The 12,144-nt window shown below is 33.7% G+C and overlaps 1 protein-coding gene across 1 annotated transcript; it reads left to right on the top strand.

The window, feature by feature from the left end:
- The first annotated feature begins 2,709 nt into the window (after positions 1-2,709).
- Positions 2,710-9,553, top strand: LOTGIDRAFT_236146 (hypothetical protein). The gene is made up of 9 exons (XM_009066364.1): positions 2,710-2,788; positions 3,660-3,845; positions 4,621-4,776; positions 6,157-6,232; positions 6,438-6,477; positions 6,934-7,161; positions 7,465-7,595; positions 8,382-8,570; positions 9,349-9,553. Exons 2-8 carry the CDS (start codon positions 3,687-3,689, stop codon positions 8,567-8,569), a joined length of 978 nt encoding a protein of 325 aa, XP_009064612.1. The 5' UTR covers positions 2,710-2,788; positions 3,660-3,686; the 3' UTR covers position 8,570; positions 9,349-9,553.
- Positions 9,554-12,144: the final 2,591 nt, after the last annotated feature.

Consider the following 12,144-nt stretch of genomic DNA (forward strand, 5'->3'; position numbering starts at 1 on the left):
CTGCATATTGATAATGAAGTCATGTCGAATTGGTGACTGGCTTTGGGTTTTTTATTTGCTGGCTATTATGTATCGAAGGATTGGTTGTAGACGGTTACTCGTAATTCATTATTGGTGTGATGTTCATTGACATGTTTATTAGTCAGTTGTCTGACTGGTTTTATCGCAAAATCTTACACTAATATTCGTTGGTTTTCAATTAAAAATTTTGTATTAAATGAAATGTCGTCGTTCAAATTTTTCCCTTAAAGAGACAGATGCGCCATTGTTTTTTTTTTTTTCTTTTTGACCAATAGTACCTTATTCTCAGAAACGGGGAATTTTTTAGCTGAGCCAATCAGTAAAAGTGTTCACAGCTCAGCATCAAATTTAGGCCTTTAAATCCTCGTGTCCAGGATCATGAATGTTAAAATGACGAGTCGTTTTTACTTTAAGATACTCTGTGATATATAGAAAAGACATAATATAGAAATAGTTAGTACAATTTCTAGTTTGAAATATCTTTAACGGAATTATGCGATTTCCGTACATTTCGAGTACTTCTGAAAACTATTTAGACCTACATATTTATGTTCAACACTCAAAATCAACCCCCCAAAATGGTGCACCGTCCCTTTAATAAGTAGAATCAAATAATTCCAGAATGAACAACTCAGTAATAATTAAATAAAAATAAGATTGAAATCTTATCAATGTAATCATCATATCGTATCTGTTTTAGATAAAATTTCTTCAATTCCGTCAGTTTAATCAGTCCGGTCGGTTTGTATTTAATTGTTGATGAAACGGTTACTCGATTTATCTTGCCCTGCTCGTTCCTCTGACGGATAGGATATTATGGCCAGACATATAATATTAATTTAATGGAAGTTGTTCCGATTTCTGTCGCTTGTTTTTGAGAGTCTTCACCATAACAAAAAGCCAAGTTTTTATAATGCCCTTATGTCCCAATGCCCCGTGTACCATAATACAGTCGAGGGACAGGCTTAACTTACAGAATTGTATGAATTACAGTCCCTTCCCCGAGGATATAGGACCGCTAAGGTCCTGTTTCATGACCTACTGCATGAAGACATGAAATCTTATGCCAGCGTACAAAAAATGAAATTTGTTCATAGATAGTGGTTACAGCTTGGTTTCTCATTTAGACTACAAACTTTTGCTGTACGTGTCTGCAATAAAAGGACCAAACATCAAAGTCTGCCTCTCCTGGCTCCGTCACATCAGAATAGCATTGTTGTTACAGCGCTGCTACTGATAAATTAAAAAATTGTGTGTTAAGGTCGCCATTGTCGCCACTATTCACCCAGTCACGGGAGGGCCTACACACCCGGCAGACACGCTGCAAAAGGGTTAAAACGCAATATGGTCGCACAAATCGCGGTTAAAGTCAACTGTGTTTTATTTTAAGTTAGTAGTTTTTAAGGAAATATTGCTCTAAGATCGCAAATAGTCAAAGTCCGGTGTGACAGAGCAATTAAGCGAAGTTTATATCATTTGGAGCTGGCCTCGTATGTAGTGCTACAGATCGTACTTTGCAGTTATAGTGACATTCCAAGTTCTGAAAAGATAGAATCTTGTTCTATATTGGTTAAAAAAATGTTCTACTTCAGGAATCTCAAAAGCACATTACGTGCCAATGTACAAAAAAGGAAACTGACATTCAAGTATCATTATTATGAAAATATTAGCTTTTTAAATGACACGAACGGTGATGAAAAAGCTTTTAGCTTGAGTGTTTTCTATTGATTTCATTGTGAGAGGCCTTCTAAATTTAGTCTTGTACTTCCATAGAGGTCCAAATTCTGTCAATAGACGCAAGATTTATTCTTTTTGAATAGAATGATTTTCTATCTATCTGACCAAAAAAAAAAACTTCAATCACCAAGTACAGCTATAGGTAAAGCGGACACGACATTTCGTATATATTTGATTTCTGTAAGCATATACCCCTAGGCCTATAGATTCTAAAATTAATAAGCATGCATGTTTAAACCGAAACTTCTTATCATATAGATAGATGGACCATGATTCACTTTATATAAATAGTTTCGTATGATGCAGTGCATTTTACAAATTAAAACGACCTGTTTCATACGATAGGGGTTACCTTATAATATGAACGAGTTTCATGCATGTGTTCATATTTACACAATAAACTGTAAGTAGAAGCGTGTTAATTGGTCGAATTGGGAATCGCGTGAAATCATGAATAACGAGTTTGCCTACAAACACGGTAGAAACATGCAATAGTTTCAGAGGTGTTGAAGCGGCGATGCTGAGTCTGCAAGTGAAATATCCCACAGCTGTCACCGTTCTCATTTGATGATAAAGCATCTAATTGCGCTGTTAAGCGAGGTGGAAGTCTATTACTATACATAAAAAAAATCAACATTCTGAAAAATATATAGCCTACGCTACCAAAATCACTGCTAAGATCACTCTCACAACAAAACTTTGACAATTTTGGAAATTGGCTTCTCGCATGTTTCAAGATTATATTGCCGTCACCCAATTTTTTTTATACACATTCAACAACTTCTTAGGAATAATAAGCATAATATAGGAATGTATTGAATCAAGCTTAAAGCTAGTTGCTATGGGTAAAAACTTGAAAAAGCAGCTTTGAATTTATGACTCTCTAAAATTGTTGTGGTCTGGAGTATGCCTAACTGTAGTTACGTCCCTTTGACCATCTTTTCTAAATTTATTTATGTCAGCGTGAACAAAAGTTAAGTTGAATAAAAATCGTAATTATTACCATTCTAAACCCTGAAGATTGACTTTGGTATGTATCTGTCATGACAATTGTATGATTTTCTTACATATTTCATGGTTGACATGAGCATGAGTGCGTTTGTTCTCTGGTTTTTCAAGACAATATTTTCCTTCTGTTCAGTGGCTCTACTTTCAATTTAGTCCGAAACTAAATTCTTATCTAGCTACGGATACTTTTCTTGGTGATTTGATATATTGAAAGCAGCGAATAATTTAATCCACCCCCCAACTTAACCTTGAGATCCCCCAATAAATAGTGACTCGTGTTTCTGATTATAAACCAGCCAAGAATTGTCGAAATTAGATTATCAAATAAGGGTAGGTGAAAGTAAGTTGTTTCGGACTACTTTCAATTATTGCAAATTTTAATGGTCTGAAGGGTTTCTTTTGAATGTAACAAATGCCCATTTGATGATGAATCCGATACTTTCCAAGCCTGAAAATATATTGACAAATATCTCCAATGCAAGGGCAGACTGAGAAACTCTGGGCCAGCCCCGTCGCCCGGAATGAATTGGTACTGGGGCTCAGATTTTGTACTCAGAAAATTTGATTCACAGAACTCATTTCTGACAATTTTAAGGTGCCAAAACGACACAGGAAATGATACAGGAAATTAATCAATCTCTGCTGAGCTGAAGAAGATTTGGCCTGGGCTTAATTCTGACTTGTCCACCCCAACTGTGGGGTTGCTATGGCCTCTTGGACCAAGAAGATGTCCTAGTAGGGCCACTATCCCAATGTCCAACTTGGCTCTTCCAATTTGTTTCTTGCCCTCACCCTATCTATTTGCAAATTTCTTTATATGATTTAAATTGTTTTATTTTCAATGAATTGAAAAAGGATTTTTGAAATATGATTCACATTTTGACTCTCTTCAGGTCAAAGAATTGATTTAAATAGCCGTTATGAACAGTTCAAATAATGGAGCATTGTATTTAGTGACACCAACAGTTGAAAGTAAACCATTAACTAAACATGCAGGATTTAAAGTTCATTTGAAACTAGAAAATCTACAACCACCAGGTTCATTCAAACTTAGAGGCATTTCATATCTATGTCAAAAGGTGAGTAGTGATAATGAATTGGCATATATTATGCTATGGGAGATGTAGGTCTTCTGTCCATTCACAGTCATTTTAATGGAGAAATGATGTATTTTATCAGTGATCATTGAAATTGAATATTATTGAGTTGAGGCCACAATGTGCATTTACATGTTGGATACGACCATATTTCCTCATGTCCAACTCTTAAATTGCATTTCAGACCCAAGCTTTTAACTGGGTCAAATATTACGTGAAACGAGACCCAATTTTTAAAATTATTACAGTTTGATTGTGACTCAAAAACCTCAAATCACGAAGTCATGATTTGATATCAGAAGAGTTGAGAACTGGGTTACTTGTCATAAATATCCTAATTTAAGATTCTCTGAGTGTTAATTTTTTTAGAATTAACTTAATTCATTATCAGTCCTCATATCTGTAACACTCTCTCATTGATGGTTTAATTACAGTTCACTATAATTTTGTTCAAATGAATTCAGGTTTAATTACAATTCACTACAATTTGACCCAGGTTCCATTCTCTGGCCAATTTAATTTCTCTAACAACTTAATTATCACTTGTAAATAGTTTTCTCCTGTCTTGTAATTGGTTATTAATCAAGTTAAATTTGTTTAGTCAAGTCTTTTATTTGTAGATCCTTGGTTGACATTGACATAAATATCAGCAGGTCAAATTAGTACTGTAATAGCTTACCATGGTTATTGATAAATGTTTAAAATTCTGAAGTCTACACCAACATCCCAGATATTATATTTATTATTCATATTTCAGGCCATAAATGAAAGAAATTGTAAAAAGCTAGTTTGTGCATCAGGAGGCAATGCTGGACTTGCTACAGCCTATTCAGCTCAACAATTAAAAACACCATGTACAATAGTTTTACCAAAGAGTACCCCAGATCACATAGCTGATAAACTGAGAGATTATGTAAGTCTTCTTAATTTTGTTTCATGATATAATGATAATGAAGCCTGTCATATATATTAGAGTCTGAGACATTCCATATTAACATTTAAGGGACAGGTGCACCATATTGGTGAGTTGATTTGAGTCTTGAATATATGTAATTAGTTTTCAGAAGTACTAGAAATCTACGAAAGATATTGAAAAACTCCTTCAAAAATATCTCAAATTAGGAATTTCAATCACAGATAGACTCAAATTTCAACGGTGAGCTGTCAACACTATTACTGTTTGGCTTCACTAAAAAAATCCTAAGATATGATGAAATATATTTGATCATGTTAATAGATATGTATATTTTGGGGTGCTGAAGTGATAGTAAAAGGAGAAGTATTTGATCATGTTAATAGATATGTATATTTTGGGGTGCTGAAGTGATAGTAAAAGGAGAAGTATTTGATCATGTTAATAGATATGTATATTTTGGGGTGCTGAAGTGATAGTAAAAGGAAAAGTATTTGATCATGTTAATAAATATGTATATTTCAGGGAGCTGAAGTGATAGTAAAAGGAGAAGTATTTGATCATGTTAATATATGTATATTTCAGGGTGCTGAAGTGATAGTAAAAGGAGAAGTATTTGATCATGTTAATATATGTATATTTCAGGGAGCTGAAGTGATAGTAAAAGGAGAAGTATTTGATCATGTTAATATATGTATATTTCAGGGAGCTGAAGTGATAGTAAAAGGAGAAGTATTTGATCATGTTAATAAATATGTATATTTCAGGGAGCTGAAGTGATAGTAAAAGGAGAAGTATTTGATCATGTTAATAAATATGTAAATTTCAGGGTGCTGAAGTGATAGTAAAAGGAGAAGTATTTGATCATGTTAATAAATATGTATATTTCAGGGAGCTGAAGTGATAGTAAAAGGAGAAGTATTTGATCATGTTAATATATGTATATTTCAGGGAGCTGAAGTGATAGTAAAAGGAGAAGTATTTGATCATGTTAATAAATATGTAAATTTCAGGGTGCTGAAGTGATAGTAAAAGGAGAAGTATTTGATCATGTTAATAAATATGTATATTTCAGGGAGCTGAAGTGATAGTAAAAGGAGAAGTATTTGATCATGTTAATAAATATGTATATTTCAGGGAGCTGAAGTGATAGTAAAAGGAGAGGTATTTGATCATGTTTATAATATGTATATTTCAGAGAGCTGAAGTGATAGTAAAAGGAGAAGTATTTGATCATGTTAATAAATATGTATATTTCAGGGAGCTGAAGTGATAGTAAAAGGAGAAGTATTTGATCATGTTAATATATGTATATTTCAGGGTGCTGAAGTGATAGTAAAAGGAGAAGTATTTGATCATGTTAATATATGTATATTTCAGGGTGCTGAAGTGATAGTAAAAGGAGAAGTATTTGATCATGCTAATGAATATGCTGAATCTTTAGCTCTACACCCAGGTGATATAAAAATTTTCCAAAGAATTTCACCTTTCACCTCGTACTGATTATTTTTTTTTTTTTGCCATGTCTTGCAAAATTTGAAAATTATATAGCCTTTCTGGTTAGACCAATTCAAGAATAAGAATTTGCTTAATTAGCACTGTTCGTATCTCAATGTAATGGACATATATTTTGTTCATATGTGTTCATTTGTTCATTTCAGAGTGTCAGTATGTTCATCCATTTAATCTTCCAGAATTATGGTAAGTTTCATACAAAAGGTTTAAAATATCTGTAACTTTCATACCAGAGGTTTGAAATATCTGTAAATTTCATACCAGAGGTTTGAAATATCTGTAACTTTCATACCAGAGGTTCGAAATATAGGTACCTTTCATACCAGAGGTTTGAAATATATGTAACTTTCATACCAGAAGATTGAAATATCTGTAACTTTCATACCAGAGGTTTAACATATCTGTAACTTTCATACCAGAGGTTTAACATATCTGTAACTTTCATACTAGAGGTTTGCAAAATCCGTAAATATCTGTAACTTTCATACCATAATATCTGCAACTTTCATACCAAGGTTTGAAATATGTATAACATTCATTGTTAGATGCATTCAGACTGATGATTAAAGGATTTTAACTTTTTTCTAAGATTTTCTAGAGTGATACTAAAGATTTCTGATTTTTAAGATTATTCTCTTTAAGGGAAGGTCACACTAGTCTGATATTGGAAGCAGCAGATCAGTTGAAGATGAAGCCTGATGTAATTATAACTTGTGTTGGAGGTGGTGGACTACTCAATGGTATTGTACAAGGAATGAGAAAAGTTGGCTGGGAAGACATACCTATTGTTGCCATGGAAACTATTGGTGCTGATTGCTTTAATAAGTCTGTTATTGCTGATAAGATTGTAACTTTACCAGATATCACTAGGTAATGTTGAATGATTTAGTGTTACTTTTGGTTTATGATTGGAATTTTAAGGCTAAAGTCCTGCATCAGCTGAGCTCAAAAGTCAAATTTTTACTTGTGACAGGGCCTTGTAGCCCTACCCCGTAGAATTAGTTCCTTGGTGGGTGCCATTTTGAAATCTTTTTGGAAAATCTACTTGGAAATGTAAGATATCTTGGTTGGCAAAATTTCAAAAAAGAGTTAAGCAGAAAAAGTTACAAGTTATTAAACCAGATAAGAAAGTATAACTGTATTATTCAGAGAATATTTTTTCTCGTTTTTTAGTGTTGCAAAGTGCCTGGGATCTCTAACTGTATCTAAACAAACCTTTGACTATTATAAAGAAGCTAAACCAGAAATACACTCAGTTATAGTAGATGATAGAGAGGCGGTGAATGCTTGTCTTAAATTTGCTGGTAGGTTGATATTACAATGATAATATAATTTGTTTAATACCATCATATGACACCTCCCTTGCCAACAAATATTTTGAATTTATGCTCTTTAGTATTGTAAAGGGTGGGAAACCAAGAATAATAGATCAGAGGATAAAGGTAAAAACTTAAAGGTGAAGGGGGTTATTGCCATGGTGTGGGATGAAAATTTTTTTCGGGTAGTTCAAGAGGCAGCTTACATGAGGAATCCTAGTCTAGTGGGTTTATTGGTCGCATCCGTGTGGTATGTGTCCTTCTAGGGTTCAAGGTCAAATAAAGGACACAATCCCAATATGTGGTGTATCTTGAAAACGACTCATTTAAAAGGGACAGATAAACCATCCGTTTGACCAATAGTAAATAGTCTCAGGAAAAAGAAATTTTTCAGCTAAGCTATTCAAGTATAGTGTTCACAGTTCACAGTCGAAATTTGGTCCTTCAAATCTATGTGTGTTTGAATGTTAAAATGATGACCCATCATATCTTGTCATCTATAGAAAAGACATGTATAGATATGGAAAGTGAAATTCCTTGTTTGAGGTACTTCTGAAGACTATTTACATCAAGACCCAAATCAACCCCCAGAATGGCGAATCTGTCAAATGTATATGAGCAGATAGGAAACCCCTATAGAAAATTTGGAAAATACACATAATTGTCATGATGTCATCTATACCTATTTATTTTTCATTCTAAATTATAGAAACAGGATTATATTTTTTAGTTATTTGATATTCTAAAATCATGAATATGAATTCTGAATTTTAGATGACCACCGTTTCTTGGTAGAACCTGCATGTGGTGCCACACTAGCTGCTATTTATAGTAACAGTATACAAAGACTTCAAGAAGAAGGAAGATTAGGAACTATTGATAATGCTTTAGTTATAGTTTGTGGTGGAAGTATGGTAAACTTAGAAACATTACAAGACCTTAAAAAACAATTTAATCTGTAATGTCAGTCGTTTGTCTTTTTATACTTTTCCCCCTGATAGATAGCCCCTATTTTTTAGTGATTGAAAATTTGAAATTACTGGAACAATGCCTAGAGATATCAGGTTTCATCAGGACTATAGTATACATAAAACACAAAAGCAATTGTTACCTCCAATTAATTCAAGAACTCATACAGAACCACATTTTGTAAACCATTTATATATAGATTGAATTGAATTCCAAATATTGCTGATGGTCTTAGATTGTCTTTGGTTTGATGAATATGCAGAGCAATGACACAATCATCATTTGGAATATGATTTTAAAGTAGGCCAAAACATATGCCTCTATTTCAGCCTCTGATGGATATTTTGACAATTATCGGCTGAAGTAGAGTCAGAAAACCCGGTCCTGTTTTACGGAGCTTTTCCACACCTCTGAATAGTCGTTTTTTCTAACATGATATAAAATTGTCTTTACGATGACTGTAAATTATTGTTGGGTATCACCTTAACTTTCGTTTTGTTAGTTCCACGTGACCCGTAAACTTTTGGCTTTTAAATGGCCGACTAGTGATCTGTTTCGTTTAAAAAAAAATGTAATGGAAACGCAGACATAAATGATGTATAAACGATAATATGACTGAACTACAAAAATATCAGCCAACAACTTTCAAAGTAGCTATCAGAGGCTGGAGTAGACGCAGATGTTTCGGTGTAATAATACAGGAGAACATCTCAAACCGAAATGGGGGTCATTTTCACTGGAAATTGAAGGGATGGATGTTAATTTATTTCAGATGTAAAGTCATCAAACCTTACATTCCCGTGGACCCGAGGACATTGTAAGATCCTCTAAATTTGAAGGTGTCAAAGTAGCCTGTTCTGCCTCTATTCCAGCTCTGATTCAAAATTTGAATTCAATTAAATTTGAGTCACACTTGTAGATCAAAATGTAATAGTATTAAAATTATCATGCATGGATGCCATCATGTTCACCAAGTGACGATCGTCTTTAATTCAGGACAAGGCCTGTAATGGTAAACCTGCTCTGTAATGCAACGCTGACTAATTGAAATTAGACCAAACGAACGTTCCGTTTTTCATTAGCTTTTATTTCAGAATATCAATTTCAGTTAGGGTCTAACGACAGCCCTCTTGAGCGTTCGTCAAATTGTTGCCCTCTCCAAGCTGGCATTTTGTAACGCAGCATTTATCAGGTTAGGTCAAATGTTGAACGAATGTTTAAGAAGGCTGTCCCTAACTGTAGTGGCTATATTAAAAATTAAAGCTAATAAAAACGGAACGAAAGTTTGGCCTTATTTTCATTAGTATGCAGGGCAAGATGAAGATTTAAAGTTGCCTGTCTCTTCCAGAAAGCCAAAGGGTTTCATTTTTCATCATTTGCCAACAGACATTTCTGCTTTAGAGCTATTTTGGCACTCTGATGATCCCCTCATCATCTGGTACTGAAGTAGATGGCTGACTGTCTAGCTTCTTAATATACTTGTTTTGACTTTTTTTTTAATTTCACATGTATGCATTACTTTTGGTTAAGCTGGCACACCAAGGTTCCTAAAATACCTAATCAAAGATCGTTTGTATTGTATTACAGTAATGCATTTATCTTGTGCTTCAAAATTTGTATAAATTCTAATGAATTATATTCATCACTAATCACACATCAGCGGAGAGTGATTAAAAATATTTTACAAAGAACAAGAAGGGCTTTCAGTAATGCATATTTTTAACTGTATGTATATTAAGACCTATTTACTCTGTCTCTACCGACTACAGACTAACAGTGGGTTAAGTGGTGTTTTGTGGTGATTACAAAGAGGCAAATATCGCTGGAGCTTTCCTTGCATATATAACCGGCAGATTCTGGCTGAAAAGAAACCTTCAAGGGGCTGCTTGTCAAATCTTTATGGTGGTGGCTCAAGGCTCTACTGGTCAAACCTTTACACTTTAGCATCAGTAGCATCAAAAATATAAGGCAAATATATGACATGATATTTGTGACAAGAACAACGTCATCATAACATTAATGATGATTACCACATGTAGAGTAATAAGCAAATTATATCCAGTATCACAACACATAGCTCTTTTCTTGTCAAACTGTATCTGACCTTTTATAACACCCCACTTGCCCTAACGACAGTACAAAATAGTGAACTAACTCGTTGACTTGGGTTTAAATGTAGAACACATTTTGCCTATCTTTAACTAGATTATTATCATGATGTTAAGCTATTATAATTTAATTTATTACGAACTCACTCTAAATGGTTATACAGGTGATGTAAACATTTTTGGTTTCTGATCACTTTGACCTTTTCGAACTGTATAATTTATAGTTCATTGAGATAAGGAGTTATAAACAGTGGCAACTCTCAAATTTCGCTGAAAAATCACCAGGTGCACTAGAAAGTCTGGATAACATTGACTACATAATTCAAATTCTTGTAAAAAAAAAGATATTAGGAAGAAAACTCTGCGGTATTAATAGGTCATCAGATCTATCTGGGACAACTTTTTAAATTAGAATCTTCGATCCATTTGGACTTTTTAAAGGGATTGTAAAGAGGTTTTCTAAATTTGTATGTACATATAAATCTGACGTCTGTGGTTCCTTTAATTCCAGAAAAAACTAAGTATTTGATGACGTCACTAATCGCGAAAGGTCCTATGTGATACAGCAAATTTTGAGATTAGTGACGTCATCAAACAATTAGTTTTGGTTGGATTGCAGAAACCACGGGCGTCTGATTTAAAATTGGAATGGTGCAAATTGGTGTTATCAGTGTTCCCAATACGCATAACAAATTTTGAAAACCTCTTTATAAACACGGTATAAAGCTTTATGTCATTGTTTTAAGGGCCAATATCCTTGTGATGTGACTATATATAAATATGATCTTATATCTTGATAAGATCGTTATCAATTTTTGTGTCATTTTCTAATGAAACAATATCACAGTAGGCGGTGTGCTTTATTACATATTGTGAATTTTGATAAACGTTAAACTTGGGAATTATTATGCAACACTACGAAACTGAAACATTCGGTGGAATTGTGACTTTTTCAAAATTGGAACTTTTGATAGATGCGTAATGCCAATGAAACTGGATCTTTCAGTCGACGTTCGACGCTTAAAAAACTGGAACTTTCAAGAGCTTACAAAACTGAAACTTTTTTTTTTGGATATGTGCGCTTCCAAAACTAGAATATTCGGCGAGTAAATGAAAATCAGAACTTTCAGAAGATACGCGATACTTATAACGACGCTTTCATCGATAGATGTGTGGTACTTGCAAAATTTGGCCCTTTGATGGATACAAATCTAGCATTTTCGATTAACATGTGACGGTTACAAAATTAGAACCATTTGATCCATATGTGACGCTTACAAAACTGTAAATTTCGGTATATATATGTGACAATTTCAATACTGCATCTTTTGTTGGTACGTGACGCCGCTTACTCAAACTCCAACTTGTGGTCACTACGCAGCAAATTATTTTTAACCCAATAAATGAATATAACAGAAGCAGAATAGTTGGCGTAACTCTCTATTTTTTATGATTTTCCA

Source organism: Lottia gigantea (assembly GCF_000327385.1).
Source record: "Lottia gigantea unplaced genomic scaffold LOTGIsca_76, whole genome shotgun sequence".
Classification (NCBI taxonomy): Eukaryota; Metazoa; Mollusca; class Gastropoda; family Lottiidae; genus Lottia; species Lottia gigantea.

Coding starts and splice junctions, on each gene's coding strand:
- LOTGIDRAFT_236146 (XM_009066364.1), top strand. CDS start 3,687: ATGAACAGTTCAAATAATGGAGCATTGTATTTAGTGACACCAACAGTT. Junction 3,846..4,620: donor TTTCATATCTATGTCAAAAG/GTGAGTAGTGAT, acceptor TTCATATTTCAG/GCCATAAATGAAAGAAATTG. Junction 6,233..6,437: donor ATCTTTAGCTCTACACCCAG/GTGATATAAAAA, acceptor TGTTCATTTCAG/AGTGTCAGTATGTTCATCCA.